Below are 25,200 nucleotides of genomic sequence, written 5' to 3' on the forward strand. Positions count from 1 at the left end.
TAAAATTTTTTTAACATTTTTTCCATGTTTTTGATGGTATTTTATCTTACATTGCATTTTTCTATGGGGCGCGAGTTCTGGCGCATCCTGTATACATATATTTTGGAGACCACAGATAGTAAACTGTATGTTACTGAAACTACCTATATAAAATCATATTCAGCTTATGTATTAGTGTTATATGTAGTAGTACAGGTGATTGGATGGTACATTTTCTGCCAAGTGTGCATCAAATAAATCCACTATGGAAACAACTAGCCCGTAAGACGCATTAAAATGTTTATGTACGCAATATTATACATCAACATTTAAATCATTACGTAAATAATAATCTGCTTGCTGGTATTAACAAAGTAAGTTAATTAATGAAACGATTTTTCTTGCAGTTATTAATGAGTCAATAATCCAATTTGCTATAACAGGCTTTTGCTAGTATTTCGTGTTATTATTGAATAAAATGGTAATTAAGTAACAAAATAATTTTTACCGATGTTCTGGCATGAGTTAATATCAACTGCTTGAACAAACAATGATCAACCTAATTTTATGTACGAGTATTTGTAGCTAAAATCATTTTTCCGGTTTTGTTATTACGGAGTAAAAACAAATAAACAATCAGAATAAAAGGTATAGTCATTGAGTGTAATTTTTTTTCAACAAAAACATAAAGAAGCAAAAAATTTGAAATATTGGTTTCAAATTATTTCAAAAGAAAAAACACTCCTGTGCAAGACATCTCCTTTATTAACTTAATATTTTAAACAAATATTCCAATTCCAGTTCGGTGTCCTCCTTTAAATCCGTGCAATGTACGGCATTCCGATACTTATCAAGCCCAAACCTCGCCCTCAACGTATTCGGTCTAATCTGCCTTGCAACTTCCGGATCATTGGGGCCGCAAAACTTCCGGAACTCCCCGTGAACATCCCCAACATCGTCACTCTTCCCAGAAATCTCCAACCCAATACACGGGCCGTCCAAAAAACTCGTCAACAAGGCGTGAAAATCACTCACAACCCCCTTATACACCTCCAAAAATTCCTCAGCGTTGGCATTACTGAAATAGAACGTTTGCATCGCCGTGATTTTGAACTTGGCATCCGTTATAAAGCTGATAATGTACCCCAACTTCCCCTCACTGATGGCGTGCGGCTTAATGACGCAACAAGTGCTGTTTTTGAGCTGGAGGGTGGTTTGAGGGGGGTGTTGTCCCGGATCGGTGGGAAAGAACAATTTGAGTTTTTTAGTAACGGCGTCGCAATTGTCGGCGGCGTGAAAAGCGTTGGAGGCCTTCTCGAGGCCGTAGATGGCCCGGAGGCTGTTGGGGGCGGTTTGCCTGGCCTCGAGGGGGTCAGTGGGCCCCACGTTCTCTTTCCAGCGCTCGATGGCGTTGTCGCCGACCAATTGAAGGGCCACGACGGGGCCAGATGTCATGTGGTCGACCACGAAGGGCAAGAAAGCTGAGCCTCGGAGATGGTCGTAAAGCTCCAAGCATTCGGCTTGTTTCAAATGGCACATTCTTACGTTGACAATTTCGAAATGCCGGTCTTGGATTTGGTTGAAAATCTCGCCGATTTTGTCAATAACACTGACTTTGATTACACCAAAAGTATGCTGGCGGGTGTTGCCGATGATTTTTTTGGTGTGGCAATCGGCATAATCGATGATTTTTAATTGCCGGTCGTAGATTCGGACCTTGTTGCCCACGAAAACGTCTTTCCGACTGATGGACTCGTAGAAGGAGCGTTTGAGGAACAGGCGTTTGAGGTCGATGTCGTAGAGTTCGACCGTATTATCGACAGGATAGTAATTGAGGAGGAGTCGTTTCTGGTAGGCCGAATCGAAGTCGAACCATTCGGCTATGAACGATAATTTATCACCGTAATCGGTGCCGAACGATGATGACATTGTCGGATTTACTGGAATGTGAAAAGCATATGACAGTCACGTCAAATAAAATACTAAACACAAGTTTGCATTATTTAAAATTTATCGAAGAAAAGCTGTAATTTCAAACTTCCCTCTTTTCATAATAATTTATTTATTGGCAAAAAAATATTTCACTTTCAATAAACTGTGAAGTTATCTACTATTTTATTCCGGCTTGAAGCCGATGTAATCTGCTTATGTGTACCCTACTAACATTTTAGAAATAACGATTTATGAAACTTTAGCTACAGTTTTAAATCCAAGAGTTACAATCCTTTCTGAAAATAAATTTTATAAATGCGTCATGTAACGTGAGATTTATATACAAATAAGCTATAATTACTGTATAAATAAAAGTGTTTACCAGGAAATACCAGAAAACTATCTTTAAATTAATTTGAATTCGATGTCTGCTGAAAATGTTCATTTATTTCGTTTTTTGAAAATGAAACTATGAAGGAAAGTCTTGTCAATATTTATAGAATTAAGTGGAAATTTATATTCTGACACAGACCTTCCATTGACCTTAAATTTATGTGGGAGAGTCCAGTATCAAAAACAATCAAAGGAATTTCTCTTTCACTCGCGTCAAAAGAATACTATTATAGCATCTATTTCATCAAATGATATTTCATATGGATTGTTTTATTTAGGCACAAAATTGTTAACTCTAATTCCTGTAAACAAGAATAAATAAAAAGTAACATTTTTGAAGAAATTGTTTTAAAGGTTTACTATTAAAAAAGCAAATATTTCAAGGCATGTCAACCTGTTTTTAAGTTTGTACTATATAAGTCTTAAAAAACAAGGCAAAATCCTTAAAAAAGTGCTGTGTACTAAAGCGGCCTTACTTGCAGGTTATCAAAACTAATCAAATTGAAAATTAACGTTCATTTTCACTAAAACTACATTTTATTCTAATTTTCTCATTGATAATTTCTGTATTAAAAGCATCTCTTTTTCTAAAATTACTAAAAATTTTTGAATCATACGGCATAAAATATTTAGCTTGTAAGCTAAAAATAAACAAAGCAATTATATTTGCAGCCATATGAATGCATCTATCTAATATGAACTTCTATTTATGTATTTAATTCCGTATAACTGGACGAAAATAAAACTTTTTGACCCACTGCTAAGTAAAATACCAATAGGAAATTTTTCAGGAAGTTTCTTAACGTGAAAATGTTAAAAAGCTCGTAACTGCAAATTCAAAACAGCTTTTTGCCCATTTCAATTAGACTTGTTTGATTAAATGAGAATTTTATTTCAGTTTGTCTAACATAAGTAAAGAATTTTTCGGCATGCCAAGAAACATACTACGAAAAGAATTAGTCATGACCATAACATAAAAAGGAAATTTTCTGTAATTCCTTTGAAATGTTCATATACTGCACTTTATTATTACGAACAGGGAAAATACTAAGAAAAATTTAGATTATTTATTTTCATTGTCTACTATATTATTAAACTTGATAAAACGTTAGTAGGAGTTAGCCGTGTGTTCCTGAATTCATATTAAACTTAAATCTCATAAAGAAGAAACAAAAAATGCAATTTTGGAGTCATTAATCAATTATAAATGAAGTTCAATAGTACAAAAACATAATAAAAAATTGGCATCAGTATATGCCCACATATTTTAAAAAATAAAAAAAAATTATTATTATTTAACAAAACTGATACTATAAATTTTGGTTTTTATATCTCGTATCATATTTAGCATTTTAAGCTTTTAATAACGTACCAGAGCAAAAATTAATGATAATTATTCCGTGTTCAATTTAATAACAGCAAATATAATTTTGAAATATACTATTATAAACTATGCCTGATACACGTTTCTACGTTTCTTAAAATTCAAACAATGATTCGACATTTTCACTACCCTAAAAAATTGTTCGTATAAAAGTTTACTGAATGGCAAATTATTAATAAACTTTAAGACAAAATGTAGCTACCTGAAACAACGTCGTTGTTAATACAAATTCTGTTCACATACAACAGTGATTAAGTCAGTATTAAAATAGGAAAACCCAATAGAATCGAATAGATTAAAAGATGCCTTAGAGGGATGCAAATGCTTATGAAAAGCATATGAACAAAAGCCTTAACAAGGGTATTTCAAGAAGAAGTGAAGTTAATGTTAAAAGGGTAGCAGAAGCAGTGCTGCAATTAAAGGGGTAAATCGACGTTTAGGGATTAGTGGATTAAAAAAACACCACTTACTTAACATGAATATTTAAGAAAAAAAAATTAAAAATCCAAGATTAAAAATAAAACCCTCATTAAGTTGGCCAACGTAGTTGGTAATTTGAGGCCAGACAGACACATTTTTGGTAAACAACAATCAAGTACAATAATTAGATAAAATTCGGGAAATTTCAAAGATCACATCCACATATGGTCCCCGTCACGCTCGCCGGTTATTAACATGTTTTCCGTTAATGATTGAAAGGATTTCGATTAGCTCCGATTTATAAACCAAACAAAATTCCCTCTGTTCGATAATTACACTATCAGAGACAAACAACACGAAAAAGCGCTAATTTTTCCGTTAAATAGTACGCACTCGGGGGAATACCCGATTCATCAGTGGCGCACTAACCTGAAGCCGCCCCCGAAACGTGAGTGGCAGCGTAAAGTGGCTGCGCCCGCCGCGTCCACAGGTGCTATATAACGTAGGCCACCAGCTATACGAAGTCGTCTTCGTGTTGTGCTTTTGCAACTGACTCCAGCCTCCGGAACCTGGATTTACCATCTGTACCGGTAAGTGATTCGGATTTGCTCCCTTGCGGTCCCTGAAAGCAAAACCCATTTACACCCAAATTGCTGAAAAAGTTACTTAAAAAAAGATTCGATAAAGTTTATTTCATTTTATATATCAAAAATAATACGGAACTTTGTAGCCAAAAAATCTAATTAGTAATTTAATTTTGACCGAGATTGTACAATACAATTTTTTCATTTTTTCGATACAGTGATTTTACAGCAAATTAAATGCGAAACCATCTTTCCACTTTTTAAAATAACGTTAAGTTTAAAATAATTAAAACAATTCATTTTTTAGTATTCGATTTCTTGTTCCATGTTAGTTTTCGAATTCAACACGTTATAAAGAACTTTCCGATTCTCATTTCTCTTGCACTCCTTTGCGTCAAACTAGCCTTGTTGTAAATTAAATAAATTCTCGTTTTATCAAGTAAATACAACAGGTAAAAAATATACTTTATGTGTAAATATTTTATTATGGTGGTAATGAAAGGAGTTATTAAATTATTTCAAATTATCTTCTTCCTCATATATTTTTTAAATAAATATTTAATTAGCAACGCTTGAAATTATTCCCAAAACGCGCACTACATTGATCTCGTGTTCAAACAAACTTTCCGCTTTAGGACCTGTTAACGAAAATATATTTTTACCCAAGCCATTGCAAAAGAAGTATTTTCAGACATGGAAACAATATTGCCTGATTAACGGTACTAGATGGTTTATAGCCAACTGTAAATTGTATAATAATAAACTGTAATATTAGTGTTTATATTAATTTATACAAATTTAATAACAATGTTTGGTGTTCAGGTACCAATTCCGGTTTATCCGGAAATAAACAGCTTCTGTTGACATCTATATGTGCGGTGAATTTCATACAAGTAAAACCAAAAACCATTTAGTCAATTCCATTATCCTAAATTTTATTTAATAAATATAATACCATTATTAAAAAAAGACAAATATGGGATACAAAAAGTCTTTAAGACTTTTACGGCAAAGTTCGCAGTTCTAAAACTAATACCAAAATGAAATTACGTCTTGTATCCCTAGACGTTTATGAGAAAAAGTCAAAATTTCGATGTTTAGATAAAAGTAAATGATAGTGTCGCTAAAAATTAATAAAATTACAAAGAAAATATCCAACTATTGAAAATGGTGGATGCGCCGGGCTATTAAAATTCTCTCAAATTCTTAACTCAATGTACATAATTTTGCATAAATAAATTACGTAATCAAATTGTCAAAACATAAAAAACTTAAAAACAATGTAAGCCTTTTTATGCCCATCCCAATGATTCTCTCTTCATTATCGCAACAGTTAATTACAAAGGAAGCAACATTTATCCAAAAACTTAATAAAAGACCGCTTAATTATCATTTGAAAGCACATGTAAATTGTGCGTAATTTTGGTAATTGCGTCTTTTCTGTTATGTTAAATTTATTGTTAAGGCGAATCGTGGGTCGATCTATCATTTTCACACCGTTGAGTCCATATGCAATCATCTTATAAATATAATACATACAATGAATCAGATCGAACAATTCACCAGAGACCCACGTATGCTTATAATATTCGAAATTTTAATGGACCAATGCACACGTATTAGATGGGTCGGGTTTAAGGTCGCTCAGGAAAGAATCATTAAAGCAGGGATTAATTTTGTCGTTGAAAAAAGCTCGACCATAATTATGTAATGGTGCTGATATTAATTAATATTAACAGTAAATTATTCCATCATTTATTACCTTAGCAAAATTTAATTATTTTTGTAACTGAATAAAATTTGTAAAAGCGGCAATTGAAATTGTAATAAATGGGCATAATTATATAGATAAAGCGGAAAATAATATTCATAATTGATTATATCAAAATGTAATTCAACAATACAATATATTAACTAATAATACCACCTCCACATTTATTTCTGCGATATGTAGAACATTTATTACTATTGTCAAGTTAAGGGACATCATAAAGCATCAAATGGTACCACATAAAAATGTGATTTGAAAATGTTTTATGCACTCATAAACACAGACCTCCCAGCGATGAAGTTAATCTCAAAATTTTTTATTTCATTTAGATTACTGACTTTAAAGCAGTCCACCTCAAACTATAAACTAATCATTTAAATTACAAATTATTACAAATTGGTACAGGTGAAAATATAATTGACAAGATCACTTGGTCGTAAACAATTCTTTTTTTTTGACTATACTCGTAATAATAAAAAGTTGAGTTTTCGGATGCTCTTAATGATGTATGTGGGACGACTCATTCATTTTTACATTTCTTCCGGTTACACACAATAGCTTTACGGCGATTTTTTCCACAGAACAAATTGTACAAAGATCCCTTCTCCTTAAGAAACTTATTTTTCGTAAAATTTTATAAAATAATTTAGTTATTGATACAAAACACATTATTTTTGCAAAAACCTAATCATTAACATGTAATGTTTGAAGTAAATACATTTTATGGAAATGTAATCCATTTCCACCTCCTCCTAAGTTAAAAATGCGTAGAGGTACACCTTTTTGATGTAGATTGAATCCTGATGAAAAAAGACGACTGGTCCTTTTTCGAGTTCAATAACCAAAGATTGATCTTCATTCGTTTAAAATTGCCAAAATTAATTAAAATAGGTTTAACTGTTCCGTATTGAATGGGTATTTATTCCTTCTTTTCAAGGTAAATAGCTTTACATTTTTTATAGCCATTTTAATTCTAGTCTTGCATCTACATAATAAACCTTTCAATTTAGTATCGGTTTCGGATTAGTTAACTCAATACGTTTCTTTTTTAAATTAAGAAACATACTTGAAAACCGATTCGAACTCAACTTGTTGCTGGAAAGCAGCGTCATGGCATGTAAACAGTTAAAAGGTTTCCAATTTCGCAACTAAAACTAACTTTTATTTAAATATTTTTTATCCGGTCGGAGACAAATCCGTCAACGGTGTTAAGAATCCTTTGAAGGATTTGTGCGGCTTTCATCGTAAAATCATAAAAACTTACAAAGCTCTCAAGCCTTAAAATAAATCTTCCGTATGTGCGTTCAAGTTGCCTTATCGATGACTAAGAAAAAGCATTCAGTTTGGAAATACAATACATTCAAATTTATTTTTTGTGATTCTGATTCGAGAAATAAAAGGATTTTAAATTAAAAATTCGGTTTCTATATATTTGACGTTGAAAACTGAATTGACCAGATAAATATTGAGATCAATATAAATGTAAATACCTTAGTCTTTGTAGCTTTATTTCAATATTTTCCGAATATCGATAGAATACGCCCCCGACAAATTTGTTATTTACTTGATATAAAAAAAGTAAAAATACGTTTCTTTAGTAACATTAATAACTGTTTAACACAAATATAATATTACCAGCTCAAATATTTAATATTCTAAAAAAAATTGTTATTTTTAACCAAAAGAGACAACCGCAAGTAAGGCATAAATAATAAATTATTTGTTATTACTGAACTTTAGAACTTATAATCTGACATACAACATTTTTCATCCTCATTTGTTTCACGAAACCACCAAAAAAGTTTCTTAGCACATTTGTCTTATAAGTTCACAACGGTAAAAGTCAAGATCTGCTTATTAAAAGGTTAAAAACTTTATTAAAATAAATTCGCCTAATTAACTAGTACTGGAATGGAAATTCATGTTCCATTAGTTTAAGGAGTATTTTATAACACGCTTTTAACTAACATTTTAGTCTAAGGTTAAAGTATCTATTCGGATTATGTTGCTAAAAACTTAGATAAAGTTATGCAATTTCTGGTTAATACTAAACTGAAATAAGATACATAAATAGTGGTTAAGAAAGGTAAAACAACAAAACCTCCAGATTTTAATAAAAAGTATCCTTGCAAAAAAAATAACTAAATAATAGTCACATTACGACACGCTTGGCCGTTTATTTCGGCATTTTGTAATTTGGATTAAATAACAAGCTGTCTTGAGGGTAAGAAAATATCATATTCGGTCCACTTTAGCTAAATTATAATTTGTAAATGCGGACTAAGCACATAAGCTAGAAATTGTAAAATAAAAGTCTGATCGAACGGTAAATTATATTTCCTAAAGCCAATCGTTGTCTTTTTATTTTAAGACAAACTACATTCCCGGAGAATAGAATAATTTAAGAAAATATATTTTTTAACCTAAAAAGATAACTTCCATTTTCAATTTGTTAAACAAACAAATTTTATGTTTGTATTTACAAAACCCAACTAAATAAAAACGTCGTGTAACAAACAGAAAATACGAGAATTAGTTGCAAAGTTTGAAGTCAACGCTGCACAAATCAGTATAATTTATTTTAATTTGAAAAACTAAAAATAAGAATTTGTGATAACGCGAGTATATCAAACATTAAGAGAAATAAAACAAGATAAAATTGAAATCAAAATATTTTTCACTTTGAAACTTCTTCATGTTTCTTTCATAATGAAACTATATTTAATTATTTTTATAATTATCCACATTTTTTTCATGAAACTAAGCAAAACAGTTTTTTTTTTCTATTAGCCGAAGTCCCACCTGATTTAATTGACCAATCAAGGCAAAAGCAAAAATAAAAATTGAAAATTTAGTTCCTTAATCGAAGTTTAGGATTGGTAAACTCAACAGAGTAGGATAACTATTAGAATCTGCTTAACCCGCAGACTAGGGTGTGATTAAAATATTACATACTCGTAGGTTGGAACCCGAAGACGTATTCAGCATTAATTATGTCCCTGGGAATAAATCAAGATTGTTGTACAAACTAGTAAGATTAATAAACATATCAACTTCAGTAATTCGATTAACTAATTAAAAATATAAAATTTTGCGTTTGTGACAAATTGACAAGAACGAAGTTGTTTTAGCTGTGAGAGTGTTGCTTGTAATAATGTTTATCAGCTGAAACAATAATTTCCATTGTTCGTGTTTAATTTATTGTGATTATTGATTGAGAATGTAAGAGCAACATCAAATGCCATGGAAAAATAACAAGAGATTTTTTAACAAAACGAAAAAATCAACACTAAACTTTAATGAACAAAAATTATCATAATTAACAGTAGAAGTAAACCAAAAATTCCCTTTCTTTTATAAATAGTAGTGTTGAAAAGAAGTTTCCGCATTGAAAACCTCGTTCATAATAAGCAAAGCATTGTCATTTAAGAGTCGGTTCTAATTTACATTTTATAATCATAAAGAAGAGCACGTTTCAGGTTTATTCATATTTTTATTATTTCGAGTGGAATCGTTTAAGTATGACATTAAGTGAATAGTTGTATTTAATTTAATGACAGCACGTTGGTAATTTCCCTCAACAAATACTCCCTGGAAATCCAAAAATAAAGACATTTTTTAATGTGCAAATATGTATATGAAAAAATAATTGGATTGTTGTAAATGAACACAATATAATAATAGTCGTAAATACAAACCGAGTGACATCTCTGTAAAGTCTCATTATGGCTGTTGGAAGAAAAACAGACTCACTATACAAAGACATAAAAAACAGAGCGTGAACCGTCGCGTCGTATGCATAAAAATATGAAAACACTCGCGGCGCTTAATCACTACACAAAAAAGTCTTCCTGTCGTATTTAATCAAAGCTGAGATTAAAATTTCTTCCGGAGATCATGTGTCTCAGAATCCTAATCTTAAAGGAGCTTAAGCAGAACATGATGTAAAGAATTTCATTAAATGAGTCGGTCCTTTATCATAGTTAAAACATTAAAATCAAGTAATTGAAATTTGACTTGATTAAGCTCAATAATCGAAATTCGTTAGTCGGAGACGGATGATTTTACTACGGCGCTAAACAACTCACTTAAAATTTACATAACAAAAGTTCGATTTTCGTGAGACTGTGCTCATCATTCCATGCTAATTTTCTACACGGAATGGTAAACAATCTGGTCAGAAGTAATTCGATCCTCGTCGGAGCAAACACGTGCTATAAATTGCCGCACGAATTTTTTAATAGGCCTAGCAATACTTCGGTAGATACACTTTGGTGAAAATTTGCAACGAAAATTGACTTTACGAGATAAAGTCGTTAGGAAACACATTAAAATTGTATCCTCTTGGTGATAACACGACATTAAAACTATTGCCACGTGGGTGGGCTTATGACAAGAAATTATTTGATATTAAGTCGATTAGAGACAAAACGACTTGCGGGGTTTTGATATATGAGACAATTTCGCGCAATTTGCACTTTTGGTTCTGTAAATGTCACAAAAAATTACTTTGTTGACTATTTTATTATCACATAATCTCTACGCTTTGGACGTAATGAAATCCGGCCAGAGAATGTAATTATCAATTGCAATGGGCAATAAAGTAGCACTTTACCATGATTTTCCTTACGTTTTTAGTAAAATTATAAATGACTGTGTGATTTATTCTGAACTGTTTCCACTATGCAAACAAATATAGAAAATAACAGATATTAATGTATTAATATTAGGTACCTAATTACTATATTTTTTAACATGGAATGGCATCACAATAATGCAAATGCATTAGTTTATATTATGTAAATACATAATAATAAATTATTATTATTTTTATTATTAGGTAAATAATATATTTATTATATTTATAATATTTTATAATTATTATTTTTATTATATCCTATAAAACATGCATTAATAATTATTATTCTACAAACACTGAAATTTTATTACAATTCACTCTCTTCTATAAATAAAGTTAGTTTCAGAAATTCTACACTCATTATTACGTGAAAATGACAATAAGAGAAAAAAATTTAAACAATTTAAAACAGTGTAATGATAATGGCAAAGTTAAAAAACTTTAGCTTTGCCCATTGTTAAAACCGAAAAATTTTAATTTACTGCACATAAAAAACTAATTCCTCTAATAACTGAAAAGTTTCGTTCAAAGTTATAAAAAGTTCTTTCAAGCCCAATATTCCGCTCTTTAATCGGCCATAACAAACTTGAAAAAATAGTCTTATTTGCGTGAAAATGTTTCATATTAGATTTAGGTCATCTACTTCTTTGTGAGGAAATTTCAATTTATTTCATACAAAGCCACCGAAGTCTTATTCTTGCAATGCTACCAGACTGAATTGTATCAGATCATAATTCGCTTAACCGCAACGATAATATCAAAAGATTTGAAAATAGAATAGTGTAAGTAAAGACTGATAGTCTTTTGAAGAGTAGGTGGAGGTGTTCAAAGATTGTAGAGAAAGTTCAAAATTAACTTGTTGCAAAATGAGTCGGTTTCGTATTGACTCGTTTTGTTTTTCCAAGCCGTCGAATAGCTTGCAGTCATCTAAATAAGTCCACGATTTCGTCTTCGTTGCAAATATAACTTGGAAAGTCTCCTCTTCGACTGCTACTTTGCAGTAATTGACCCTTTTAATTATGGCTTTAAATTGTGTTAATTACATTCGTTTACTTTGTTCCTAGGCACAGGACTGAGTAAATAAAATATCGCAAACATGGACAATAACAACAGACATTTTAATTTAAATTTATTTACCTCGCACATTGACTAACAGATTCTTTCGCTTCAAATTGTGTTTTGTTTTGTTTTAGATGCATGCACGGAAGGTTATAGTAGCGCTGGTCTATATTTTAACCGTATTGGTGTCCGTGGCGGTATCAAAAAGATATACGTCAGAAAAACGAGTTCAGAGTGAGTATAAAATAGGAAAAAGTGACCAATCTAAAAATGTGTGTTTAGATTTAGCATCTTTCAAAACAATGATGCGATATGGCCGAGGAGGACCCAGCCCCAATGACAAGGAGAACAAAGTCAACATCCGCCCCAGAGCCGACGCTTTCTTCCTCGGACCCAGGTATTAATTACGAAAGTTTGATGAAACGGGATTTTTATTCCACTATTTATCCAACAAATTTGTTTAATAATAATTTACGTTTACCCGTCGGCAATGATTTCTAATTGCGTTACTGAAGCAAATTTAAGTAACGCATGTGTGCACTTTTGCATGTTATCAGCTTCAAAGTGTACAAAAAAGCTCATTAAGACAATGTTTCCGTTACCTTATGCAAGCTTTTGTGTCTAATGTTACATTATTCATCACGGCATAGGATGATTTTCTGCATGGCTGAATTATGAGACGAAATTCCGAAATGAGTGATTAAAAAATATCGCAATGCTCGGCACATTTTCACCTTTAATTGGCTAATCTGGCGGTTGTGGCCACTCCAATCAGACCCCGATTCACATACGCGGCTCAAAATTGCATTAAAAATTTAATCCATGTGTTAAGAAGTGCGCTGAATGGCCCACAACGAGCTGAAAAAACCGCTAATTTCGATTCGGTTGCAGGTATGGCAAGAGATCAGGTTGGAGCCCCAATGCGTCGCTGGTTTATCCTGTATCCAACCCACTCTGCGGTTTAGATGAGGATTTATCCTGTGCTTATACCGGCATCTCAGACTTGTATCGATGCACTCCAAGGTAAGATTATAAGAAATTCATTACGCATTAACTCGACGACGAAATAAAAACGAAAGGATAATATGAAACAAGGGAAAAATTTTACGGCCTAATGGCGTGATAACAAAGTGACGTATATTGCAAAACTACTTGAAATTCTTTGCTACACTGACCCACAAATTGGTTTATGACCTCTCGCGCGTACCTACAGGTAATAACGTGCAATTACACCCTCTGGAAACAAGAGCCAAAAAATTTTAATTTGAGCAGAGGTGGGCAAAAATAGGAGAATGACGTTGGTGGAAAAATAACGAATAGCAATTGTGAAGTAACTGATGTCAAATTTCAGTAAATTACTTCAGTATATTATTTTAGAGATAAGTGGATGGTAGATGATACTGGAAACTCGGTAAACATCTTTCGAAATTAAATTTCAAAAATATTTTCTCCGAAATTTTAACTACAACAATTCTTTTACAACTTGCAATTATTACGTGGAATAAACTAAACACGTGGCCAAATTCAGTAATCAACGGAGTGTTATTGTTCGTGAAAGTGATAATGGTTTTGTCAAAGAAATGGAAATTAAAGGTTCGCTTGGTCCGCTTTTCTCAAAAGTCATGCAAATTAGTTAAACTTTATTTCATCATTCTTAAAACAGGTAATAATTGTTAGCCCTGCAAAAGCAGATGCCTGACAAACGTAATTATGTTAAAGAGAAAGTTTTGTTGATGTCATTTCAATCTTCTATGAAATGAAAATACTGAGTATACGGGTATTTGCGCAGCACTTGAACAAATTACTTGAATGAAAAAAATGTTGAAACTACCATACAAAAGATTTCAAACAGTAGAACTCAAATTAAATAAATTCGACGCGAACTAAATAAACTTAAAATAAAGCTAACGACAATACGGAATAAATATTTTAATATCTATCAAACGTCAATTATTGTAATTCATTCTCTAGAGTTTTATTTAAAAGATTTATTTCTTAACTTTAAAATATCTTTCATTTCTTTTGCTAATTTTAAAATTTACGAATTTGTCAATTGTCTCCTTCAAAATTTTTGAATTACAAATAAAATCTTTAAGGAAAAAACACTCAAATTCTAATAAAAGAGTTTATTTTTATATAAACTGATGTAGCAGAAATTGGGTTTTATCCTTGGTGTTACCTATAAAAATACCGTAAATTACCGAAAGCAATTAGTACATTACGTACCTCGTTTGAAAAACAAACAGAAAAGATAATCCGCTTTATATAATTTCTATATTTTCATCAAGATTTATAGTCCCAAATAATACCAATTATTATTGTATTTGGAACATAGGTTATTTTTTTTTACTCTCACATAAATACAAAGTTTATTTTCCATTTGAAATTAAATAAAAATTCGAAACTCTGTCATATTGTAGGGAATGTTTTAACATGTGGGATTTACAATTAAAGAGCAGATATAAATTTGCAATGGACCAATCACTTTTATTAATTCCGTTGGCAATTCTCAGTCGACCACATCCAAAAAATAATGTTATATATCACAATCCGTTTACATTTTTAAATCCTATCTCAACAATAGAGTCAACACGTGACCGTTTACATTTCCCGTCCTTAGAGAGTTGAAACGGTAAATGGGATGATTCTCCCCAAATTATTTCTCTGACACACCAACACAAAATAGAAAATTTGTGTAAAAAAATATTCTCCAGTACGTACTGACTGTAAAAATATTGGATTATATTCGTGTACCTACAAAATAAATTTATAGGCTGGGTCTTGAATAAAAATTCGCTAAAACCTTGCATTTTCGAACTAAATTCAATTGGACTCCAGACGATACAAAATTTTCCTTCCCCTATTCACAACGAGAAATATCGATATTTTACAAATAAAGACGCATGAAGCTAGAGAATACTGATAAATGACAAAACGATATCTAAAATGAAATTTAAGTTGTTTTTCTCACACTTGTTGAAACGCAAAGTACGCTAAACTGACGCCCGCGTATAATTTTTTTCAACTAACCCCGATATCCGCTTAATATCAACATAATAAAAATGAAAATACGTGGGCCGTTTATTTCAGGATATCAACAAAGATTAAGTGCGTTCCTGTGGAGATGATGCGATTAGGTTCTCAAAGCTTATCCCATTGACATTTTGGCCTGAAACAAGCATGTAAAGTCGCTTTACGGTTTTAGTGAGCCGTTATACGTGACGAACGCGCTCTTGACAGACTCATTCATAATTGTACACAATTTATTGAAGGAACTTTAATTTCTTGTTATAGGAAAGGCGAAAGTGAAGAGTTCACAACGTCTTCAAACTGAATCGAAGAACTATTAGGTGATTAGATTAATTAATGTAACGTTATCTTGTATTGTTAGACTGGACTCGCCTTAGGGCTGGGGGCGAGGCGCAGTTGCTTCCAATTATTTTGTTACTAAAACTGTACACTGAGTTGATGTATTTCGTGTGCAATAAATGATTATGTTCACACTTTCTAGCACTCATATTTTTTTATTTCAAGTACTTATTTTAGATATAAGACAAAAATTACGGTAAGTATAACAAGCATAAAAAATCAAAACCATGTTTGTCATCTTCATCTAAGCAGTAAAGAATTTAATCTTTATTTTAAGAGATCAAAGTTGGGAGAGATTGTTTGCAAAAAACATAAAACATTATTACTTTTAAATGCGCAACACCTCACAAAGTAAATACATTAAATCACGAAAAAATACACACATTTTATCTCTGTATGTAATCTAAGCAATTCTAAAAATTAATTAAACTAAATTAAAACTTGTGTTTTATATATTAATAAGGCTCCAAAAAAAAGCCAAAAATATTCTTTTTCGTGATTTCGTACAAGTCTGAATTTATTAAATTAACCAAAGGATATGAAATCCTTTAATTTCTTTTAGTGCATTATTGATTTTTCTATTGCAAGTAATCCGAATAAAATAAGTGCGTAGTCAACTTTATCAATGCGCAAGGATGGAGGTAATTTATCATTCATAGTCACCTTTAAATAAAAAAAATAATCAAACAATGTTATTCGAGTTAAAGCAATCAATTGGGAGCGCACAAATCTGAGTCAGCAAGTTGCATTATTTTTCGCTCCAACAATCACCTTGTGTCTCGTTGAGTTTCGTTACTGCAAAGTTTCTCAAAATATTTTGCTTTATTGCGAATAATATTGCAAAATAAAATTAAAGGAAACCAATAAAAAACATACCTTTTTTGAAACAAGACTTTATTGGGAGATGTAAAAAGAATAATAATTTATGTAAATCCCCGTTTGAATTAACTATTGGCACTTTCCATAATCCAACAAGCCGGTGACAGCCGTTAAACATCACCTTTAGAAATAAATGAAAAAATATCATACACTTCTACAAAGTCACTTTTACGGCTTCGTGGCTACTAGGGCGTGACACCTGGGTGATATCCCCCTATCCGTTACGTTCACAACAAAACAGTCAACCCCTTTCTCGTGCAAAAACACCACCCTGTCCAAAAGGACGACGTTCTCACATACACCCTGCATGGCAGCTTGAAACGCGGCCAAAGCCTCGACTAGGTGAGAATTTCCTTTATGTTGCATCCATTTTTCACGCATTTTCCTTAAGAATTGATGATCGGTTATTTCAGCACCGACGAGGGTGTGGGTGTGTTTCAGGTTGGTTAAGTAATTTTCGAAGGGTTCGCCGTTTAACTGCATCGACTTTCCGGATTTTCGTTTTAATCGTCTCACCTGCCAATTTTCTGCAAGAAAAAACCCTACAGTAAGTCGAGATAAAATGAATACTCACACTTTATTAATGCGTGTCTCATGTAGTTTACGATATTTTTATCGTTACAACAGCCTACATTTCATTGTTAGCCACTGCTGTGCACGGCTGTACTTGTACTATGTAAAATTTTACTGAAAATTTTATTGTTCATAGCGACCTTCAAACAGCTATTGAAATGTTTTAATACAACGTTTTATTGAATTGTCGGTAAGTGATTGTTTTTATAACTTTTTTAATAATTGCAAACTCTCTGTCTAAATGGTTAAAAAAATCGATTTTATAATTGCTTTTCGGTAATTACATAGTATTACAACAAGTGACACCGAATAGACAAAATTTTGATTGAAAACTTAATTACCGCTGGCTCAACCATCCCAAATTGAGTTACTCAAGCTTTGTCATTAATGCATAACTAATTTAATAATACCATCGATGTTTTTTTTTTCAGTTTTGTTACAAAAATTAAATTCAGGTCGCCAATAAAAACTGATCTTGTAACAGATTTAAATGATAAAAGACAAATTCTTCATGCTTTCACGATTAAGAATACAATGAGACAGAAAGTGACAATTACTCGTATAAACACGTTAACACGGCAATGAAACACACTATCCGATCAGTAAATAAATGCAAGAAATACTAACAATTATTTAAAAGTGATAAGTAGTGAAATATGCGACCATGGTATCAGCGGTTTTAAAAACAGTTAACAAATTGACTCTACTGATAGAAGTTCAGTTGTTGCGCTCTTTGACCAATAAGGAAAAATGGTAACGTTTCGTAAATTATTCTTTATCATTTTTGGGTTATTAATAGCATCGATCTTCCTCTTATCACGATACCGAGCTGGATTAACGCCACCATACACATTAAAACGCATCGAGGATCACGCCAAAGTAAATTTTGTGAGTAATAATGCCACTAAAACGATCCTTTACTGGACACCAATGTTCCAAAGTCTTGATTTCTACCTCGGATTAGGGTCAAAAATCTTCGAAAATTGCACCTACAACAACTGTTACACCACGTACGTTAAAGATGAACTTCCAGTCGAAAAATTCGACGCCATAATCTTCCACGGAGTAGAATATCAGGAGAAATGGTTCGGCAAACCAGCAAAACGAAACCCTAACCAAATATACGTCTTCTCCAATCAAGAATCTCCAATGAACACTCCCTCCTTCATCAAGGATTTTGACAACTTTTACAACTGGACGATGACTTATCGATTGGATTCCGATCTCTTTCGCCCTTATGGACTCCTCGTGAGGGAAAAAAACAATTACAAGGTACCAACGGTTCAAGAAATTCAAAAAAGGCCAAAAAAAATCGCGTGGTTTGTCTCCAATTGTGGTACTACAAGTCAAAGAGATCGACTGTACAACGAAATACAGAAATACATACAAGTGGACGTTTACGGGAGTTGTGGTACTTTACGTTGTGAGAGAAATACTAGTCGAGCGTGCTATGATATGGTGGAACGAGACTACAAATTTTACCTCTCGTTTGAAAATTCACTTTGTGAGGATTACGTTACGGAGAAGTTGTACAATGTTTTGCAACGAAATATAGTGCCCATTGTGTACGGAGGTGCCGAATATAACACCTTCGCGCCGCCTAAATCTGTGATTAATGTGATGGATTTCATGTCGGTTAAAATGTTAGTTGATTACATCGCATTTCTAGATAGACACCCCGAAGAGTATCTAAAATTTTTCGAATGGAAAAAAAACTACGTTGTTACAACTTCCAGTGAACAGACACTTTGTACGCTATGTCAAAAATTAAACGAGCCTATAAAACACAAAACTTACAGTGACATTGTGAAATGGTGGTCTGGAAACCATCTAGATAAATGTTTAGTTAGTAATAGTTTTCTCGATAAGTATTTATCCTAGGTGCAAGAAATTGCGTCATATCTACATAGGATTTTAATTACTTAAAGTGTCTTACTTTTTTTCCTTCATACCAAAGATACTTGCAAATTATGCTTTAATAACAATGTCCTTGAATTGCAATTGTTTAATTTCCCTATGTTGTTAGCACTTGTATGTAAATATTACTTGTACATTTTTCTGTTTTGAAACAATGCTTGTTTCTGTAAGTTACGACTTAATTTTGTTTTAATGCCTAGGTACTAAATTATGTAAACCTCAAAACTGCTATTGTAATAAATCTTTTTAATAGTTTCTAGTCTTATATACAGGGTGATTTTAAGGTTTGTGCAAATATTTAAACAGGTGATAGTGGAGCTCAGAAATGCAGAAGTGCAAATGGTGCACCCTGAATAAACATTCAGATAAGGCAAGTTGGGTTGTTTTGACTTCTTTTGAGCTCCACCATCACCTGTTAAAATATTTGCACATACCTTAAAATCACCCAGTATAAATTGTTGTTTTTTAATATGTAATACAAAATATACACACAATTTTTAAAATAAAGTCATTGTTTTTCAACACTAACCTGATTCGGCAACATCTTGCAAAACGGCCCTAAATAAGCAATTATAGGCATGTTCTTCATGTTGTTCTTCTGTGAAATCTTTCGAACCGTTTCCAGAATTCTGACACGCCAGTCTTAAAAACGGCACTTTTAGAACACTACCAAGCTCATGTAAACCAACCGATTCCTTTAGCAATTTACTGGCGGGAAAGTTATCAAAATTGCCGTTGGTTTGCCTTAATCGGTGGTAACAGCACGGCATAATCACCAAAGATTTGGCCGTTTCTAATTTTGTAAATAAATCTAACATTATCACACTTAAATCAGCACAGGCATGGAGACCTGTTACACAAACACGACTCGCTGGGAATTCCATTAGTACTTCCTTTATTTGTTTGTCGGACTTATGTGTTATGAAATGCTCATAGAACGTTACAAAATCTGTAGATTCGGGAAATTTCTTTTGTTGGATTTTTGCTAGTCGAACTTTTTCAGAACTTCCCTCAATTCCCAAAGTACAATATTTGTATTTTTGATACAAAAGTCTGGGGAGGTAACCCTGAAATATATTCACGTAACAACATGGGTCATGGTTTGTTTTCATGTACTTACAAGACCTGTACCTACATCTAAAATTAAATCACAATTGTTTTTTTCATAAATTTCGTGTATGAGTGAAGTCAATGATACAATTTCATGTTCTTTTTTTCTACTTAAGCCGGAATTTTTTGGAAATGTGTAAATCTCACTAACGGGCCTTTTCTCAACCATAACTTTTAACTTATTAATTTTTTCAAAAAAAACTTTCAGTGTAGCTGGTGCGTTATCCTAAAATGTTAGTTCGGTGAAGCGATATTTAAATTCCTCTTTTGTAATTTAATTAAATTAAATTAATCCTCCATTTACTTACCGGTAAATGACCCAATGATAAATTATTTAATTCCCCATTGGTCAAATTGCCCAAAAACGGGATCCACTCGTCAGGAAATTGTTCAAACACTTTATTCACTAAGACATGCGTGTTGGGAAATTTGTAGACCCACTGATAGTCCTTAAGAAATTCAAGAACTTCATCAAAGTACTCCTTGAATGAATGAAAACATGGTGGTACCGCCATAATTAGTTCTGTAATAAACACAGGTGATAAAAAACAACCGATACAACAAAGCAGAATTTATTGATCAATTAACAAGTACATGAAATTTCACTCATTTTCCATAACTGTCCACATTTCGCTAGACCTACTACTCGTATCAAATTTGTCACTCTTTGGCCCTAATACGACTTTTCCCCTCGTCGCAGGATCACCCTCAACTAAATACTTCTCCGTCACACTTATTAACGCGTTCTTATCAACCGACATAATTTCCGCTCTGTGTCTTTGTAGCACATCCGGTGTGAGCCTCCTCAGAAACTCATCACAGCCTTTTTTACTTGGCGGAATCGGCGCATCTACGGCTTGAAACACGCCCAATTTCGACTCCAGAATTTCTTGCGGAGTCACTTTATCCAAATTCTCCTGTAACCACTTGTAGGTACTATCAAAAACGTCCAAAGTTTGCAGATTTCTAGGGTCACGATAACTGTAAAAGACGAAAACGCCGTCGTTTGTCATTCTGGCGCCCCCGCCGTACGCCCCCTGTCTTTCTCTCAGTTCCGGATGAAGATATTTGGCGGAGATGAGCCGCGCCAAAACCCGCAATCTTGCATAGTCCTTATTGTTGTAAGGGGAGGTAAGTATAGCCTTACTGCAATAATTCACAGGAACGTTTAAGACGTGATGTTGGCAGTTAACAGCGCTGACAGGAGCCCAAACTTTACCCTCGACGTAGCTGCGGTCCTGAGTGGGCTTTGTGCCACTTTCGGGAATTTGTTTAGTAAAGTTGGCAAACGTTTTCATGATTTTTGACTGATTTTCCTGGGAAATGTTAAACGCACACCTACAAAATCCCTAATTAGATCCGCACACTGCAAAATGATTTTTTAACAAACCTCATGTTATTTTTGGTGAAAATAATTTTAGCGATATTGAGAATCTCATCCAAGACGGCCTTATAGTGCGAAGTACCCATCAATCTCTTCATGTATTGTATGTGTTGCAATCCTGAAAGCAGTTCCCTTTGATACGCAGTTCCTGAGACTAAGGCCGAGGAGGCTTGCATTGCGTAAATATGGCCGGAATCGGCTACCCCATTTGTTAAATCAGTCATGTAAAGCTGAGTCAACATTTGAAACCTTTCAACATCACGACGTTTGGTAATGTTGAAAATTTGCGACCACAATTCCCACATTGCGTCAGCATTTTTTTCTAAGCAATAGCTTGAAATTGAAATCGAAGGTTCGTAATTGTGTAATTGAAACAAACTTTCAGCGATAAACGGCTCAAGGTTCAATCCGGCCGTTTTTCTATTCATGAGACTGTCAAATTCGCGATAATTCAACTTGTCGGTGCCGAGTTTATTGATGACGTAGCAAAATAAAGGCAGAAGCATTTGTTGCTCGGGGGAGAGTTCCACGGTACTTAGAAGCGCCTTGAAGTAAACTATTCCGTTAGAATTGACTTTGTTGAGTTGTACGGGAACTGAGTTAATCGTGACTTTTTCTCGAGGAATTTTCTCAACTTCATTACTTATATCTTCAATGAGTAAAGTTGGCAATATGTCAGTGTTTTGTTGTTCCTTTTGGAATTTCTGTAACTCGAGACATTTCTTGAAAAGCACCTCTTTGTCATTCTCGGTCAATTTTTCGGTCTTCTTCTTTATTAGTTCTTGTTCTTGTGCTTGCTGCTTCTTCTCGTAGTCCATATCAGGTGACATTGTCAAAACCAAACGGTGATTATTGTCTTTAAAGTACTGTTTGACAATATTTTGTAGATAATGACTATCTTGTTTCATTTCTTTGCGCAACTTATCAATCATTTTATTAACTTGTAAAGCTGTTAAAATATCACCGTTATGATTCCACGTCGGTGTTAATCCGACGATCAAATTAAGACCAAAATTTGAAGTTTCATGTTTGATCGAAAGTTCGTAACGATGAAGAACAGATTCGATGTGTTTCTCATCAAATCCATTATTTACGACTTGCTCCAAGGTACTATCAAATAATCCGACGACTTTATCAAAATCTTCTTTCTTCAAGCCTTGAAGACCAACAGTGAAGATGCTATCCCGCGGCTGCGTGTCGTAACCAGTCGATGAAGTAAAACCACCAGAAAAATTCGGCTCAATCATCGATTTGTAAAAAGGAGAATTTGGACCTTTGATTAACAACTCCGAAACGAAATTCATCAAAAAAGTGTCGTAAATTTCCGTAATATCGGACAAAAGTATGGAAATAGAGACAGTGTTTTGTCTCTCTAAAGGTTCTTTCATATTTTCGAAACGTGAATTGATATGTTCGCGTCTGGGGAGGCTCCAACGGGCTTGTCTAGGCACAGATGTGTGATTCGTTGGTTCATAAGTGTAATGAGATAAATATTCTTTGTTTATGTAATCCAAAGATGGTGATAACGGAAAATTCCCGTAAGAATAGAATTTACAATTACTGGGATGGTAATGTTTCTTGTGAAACTCTTTCAAATCATCCCATGTCAAGTTGGGAATTTCCATAGGGTCACCCCCGGAAATAACCCCATAAGTGTGATCAGGCAAAATAAGATTCTGTAATTTCTGTCCCAAGAGATTTTCGTTTTCTGAAAATGCTCCCTTCATCTCGTTATAAACAACACCTTTTATAATCAAAGGAGTAGTGTTATCGTTCGGATTTACATTTTCAAGTCTCCACCCCTCTTGCATAAAATCAAGTTCTTTTAAATTCGGCCGAAAAGCTGCATCTAAGTAAATTTTTTGCAGGTTTCGATAATCGCTCAAATTTTGGGTACTGAACGGGTAAACAGTGTAATCCGAGCCGGTAAATGCGTTCATAAAAGTGGCAAGTGACCGATTTAGCATTTTGAAAAAAGGGTCTCTCACTGGGAACTGCTTTGACCCACACAGCACTGTATGTTCCAAAATGTGGGGCAAGCCCGTGCTGTTCATCGGCGTCGTCCGAAATTGAATTCCAAATGCGTTGTTGTTGTCATTTCTGTACAAATGGAGATAAGCCGCTTGCGTTTTCTCGTGGATGAGGTAAATGGCCGTAAGCCGGAATTCGGAAATTTCTCTCACATCTTTTACCAAGAAACCGTGAAGTTTGTGGCCGATTTTAAATACGTTTAGGTCATTGTTTTCGTTTATGACTTTTCTTGGTGCGGCTTGTGATGCTTGTCTGAGGATTTTGTTAAGCGTCGTGAGTGATTTTAGGTGCGGTCCCAAGCGTTTGTACCACATTTTCTTTTATTTACTAAACTATCAATTTATTTTAAACTAGTAATTGAAATAACAGTATCACACTTACCGAATATTTTTACAAAATTAAACAGAACTCGACACTGCTCACGAGACAAGACATGACATAACCTCTTATTTTGTTTGACATAACCTTAAATAACAACAGCAACAACATTAGGCAATTTGATTTAAATTGACGAAATGCATGGAGGTGCCTTTTTGAAACCGAATTTAAATGTTTTCCGTGTTTTTTAGAAATAGCTTAAAATGTAGTGAAAATTGATATATTTACCTTTATTTACAAAAATGTTTCGATTTTTGGGTCTTGAAAGTACTTTTTTAGGGATCTACACCATCAGTTCACAATTACATAAAACAAATTTTATATGTCCCAAAAAATAACTTAACGAACAACAAAATTATTAATAATTTGAATTATTAATTTTCGAAACTAAACAGTTGGTGTGTTGGTGAAAAAGTAAAAAAACCCAGATTTAAAACTAAATTACGGCTGCTCTTGAAGTCCAATGTTCACAGAGTTGTATTATTAGTTATTACTCATTTCGAGACTAAAAAAAATAGTATTTTATGTACTTAACATCAAGGGTTATTTATTAGTATTGAAGGGGTTTATTTAACCCTTTTGGTACAAAATTTCAGATTTTCAATTTTATGGCTAAAAGCACATAGGACTCAAACACGCATCGTTTTTAGGCGCAATGGTTTAAAATTCAAAATAAATATTTTATTTGTTCTTTTTCAGTACATTATTAAGTGCGCTACTTCACTAGGTGTCTTCCGAACTTGCAGTGTAATTTGCTATTTCCAAATATGTGGTTAAAAATAAAATATGACCACCCGACGCAAAATCCTAAAAATGTATTTGTATTTTATATATAAAAAAAATTGTAACAAACGTCTGTCGCCGTTGTCAACGTTGAAACGTCAGAACAGTTATAGCATTCTACAAGAACTCCGGTTTTGTCAACTGTTGGTCTTACATCACACTTTGAACATGAGTTATCATTGTAGGGTAGCTCTTCATAAAAGCGGTCTTCTTCATCGTCACTTTTGTTAGGACAAAATGTGTAAATGTCCTTGTAAAAGTAATTGTAGTTTTTCGTTGATTTTAATCACAATTGTAAACACACCTTAATTATTTCAACACTTATTTCCCTGGGTTCTTCCTGCACACGGTCCTCGCTTATATCAGCGTTTAAATCTTCGTCGCCAAACGGATATCCTATGCTTTTTGGGGGCTCATACTCATCACCTTGTGTTGTCTATCAACAAATCACAGAATAATCTTTTCAGGAAAAATAAATCTTACCGCAATTAAACCGAGAAGACAGTAAAATGTTATAATGTAAAGTAGTTTCGTCATTTTTCACTGGAATTTTTACGTAACACTAATCTCAATTTTGACAAAACAATAATAAAAAAACAAAACAATTATTAACCA

The 25,200-nt window shown here is 33.1% G+C and overlaps 4 protein-coding genes across 6 annotated transcripts; 1 reads left to right on the top strand and 3 right to left on the bottom strand.

The window, feature by feature from the left end:
• Positions 1-726: 726 nt before the first annotated feature.
• LOC123012197 (nucleoside diphosphate kinase 7) lies at positions 727-24,194 on the bottom strand. Its single transcript, XM_044410058.1, has 3 exons — positions 24,031-24,194; positions 4,538-4,730; positions 727-1,919 (listed from the first exon to the last, which is right to left on the bottom strand). Exon 3 carries the CDS (start codon positions 1,906-1,908, stop codon positions 745-747), a length of 1,164 nt encoding a protein of 387 aa, XP_044265993.1. The 5' UTR covers positions 1,909-1,919; positions 4,538-4,730; positions 24,031-24,194; the 3' UTR covers positions 727-744.
• LOC123012198 (RYamide neuropeptides) lies at positions 4,575-15,662 on the top strand. 2 transcript variants are annotated; one of them, XM_044410060.1, is made up of 5 exons: positions 4,575-4,698; positions 12,296-12,395; positions 12,444-12,558; positions 13,053-13,184; positions 15,456-15,662. In XM_044410060.1, the coding sequence occupies exons 2-5, from the start codon at positions 12,296-12,298 to the stop codon at positions 15,493-15,495; spliced, it is 387 nt and encodes a 128-aa protein (XP_044265995.1). In that variant the 5' UTR covers positions 4,575-4,698; the 3' UTR covers positions 15,496-15,662. The 2 variants fall into 2 exon arrangements, with proteins under 2 accessions (XP_044265995.1, XP_044265996.1); XM_044410061.1 differs by lacking the exon at positions 4,575-4,698 and adding an exon at positions 12,009-12,102.
• LOC123012196 (presequence protease, mitochondrial) lies at positions 20,566-23,896 on the bottom strand. Of its 2 annotated transcripts, none has more exons than XM_044410056.1 (3): positions 23,806-23,896; positions 21,400-23,756; positions 20,566-21,347 (listed from the first exon to the last, which is right to left on the bottom strand). In XM_044410056.1, the coding sequence occupies exons 2-3, from the start codon at positions 23,736-23,738 to the stop codon at positions 20,612-20,614; spliced, it is 3,075 nt and encodes a 1,024-aa protein (XP_044265991.1). In that variant the 5' UTR covers positions 23,739-23,756; positions 23,806-23,896; the 3' UTR covers positions 20,566-20,611. The 2 variants fall into 2 exon arrangements, with proteins under 2 accessions (XP_044265991.1, XP_044265992.1); XM_044410057.1 differs by having other exon boundaries at positions 21,400-23,751; positions 23,806-23,879.
• Positions 24,195-24,461: 267 nt separating the features above from the next.
• Positions 24,462-25,199, bottom strand: LOC123011467. The gene is made up of 4 exons (XM_044408909.1): positions 25,069-25,199; positions 24,890-25,021; positions 24,656-24,835; positions 24,462-24,609 (listed from the first exon to the last, which is right to left on the bottom strand). Exons 1-4 carry the CDS (start codon positions 25,120-25,122, stop codon positions 24,526-24,528), a joined length of 450 nt encoding a protein of 149 aa, XP_044264844.1. The 5' UTR covers positions 25,123-25,199; the 3' UTR covers positions 24,462-24,525.
• Between the last annotated feature and the right edge of the window lies 1 nt (position 25,200).

The sequence above is a fragment of the Tribolium madens genome, unplaced genomic scaffold (genome assembly GCF_015345945.1).
Source record: "Tribolium madens isolate multiple individuals breed KSU strain unplaced genomic scaffold, Tmad_KSU_1.1 Scaffold_91;HRSCAF=231;Tcas5.2_LG7, whole genome shotgun sequence".
NCBI classification, from domain to species: Eukaryota; Metazoa; Arthropoda; class Insecta; order Coleoptera; family Tenebrionidae; genus Tribolium; species Tribolium madens.

What these genes read in the sequence shown, in the direction of transcription:
- LOC123012197 (XM_044410058.1), bottom strand. Translation starts at nt 1,908, where the DNA reads ATGTCATCATCGTTCGGCACCGATTACGGTGATAAATTATCGTTCATA.
- LOC123012198 (XM_044410060.1), top strand. Translation starts at nt 12,296, where the DNA reads ATGCATGCACGGAAGGTTATAGTAGCGCTGGTCTATATTTTAACCGTA. An exon ending in GTCAGAAAAACGAGTTCAGA is followed by an intron (nt 12,396 to 12,443) that starts GTGAGTATAAAA and finishes ATGTGTGTTTAG; the next exon opens with ATTTAGCATCTTTCAAAACA. An exon ending in TTGTATCGATGCACTCCAAG is followed by an intron (nt 13,185 to 15,455) that starts GTAAGATTATAA and finishes TTCTTGTTATAG; the next exon opens with GAAAGGCGAAAGTGAAGAGT.
- LOC123012196 (XM_044410056.1), bottom strand. Translation starts at nt 23,738, where the DNA reads ATGTGGTACAAACGCTTGGGACCGCACCTAAAATCACTCACGACGCTT. An exon ending in TTCACCAAAAATAACATGAG is followed by an intron (nt 21,348 to 21,399) that starts GTTTGTTAAAAA and finishes GGGATTTTGTAG; the next exon opens with GTGTGCGTTTAACATTTCCC.
- LOC123011467 (XM_044408909.1), bottom strand. Translation starts at nt 25,122, where the DNA reads ATGACGAAACTACTTTACATTATAACATTTTACTGTCTTCTCGGTTTA. An exon ending in TAAGTGTTGAAATAATTAAG is followed by an intron (nt 24,836 to 24,889) that starts GTGTGTTTACAA and finishes TACTTTTACAAG; the next exon opens with GACATTTACACATTTTGTCC. An exon ending in CGTTGACAACGGCGACAGAC is followed by an intron (nt 24,610 to 24,655) that starts GTTTGTTACAAT and finishes ATACATTTTTAG; the next exon opens with GATTTTGCGTCGGGTGGTCA.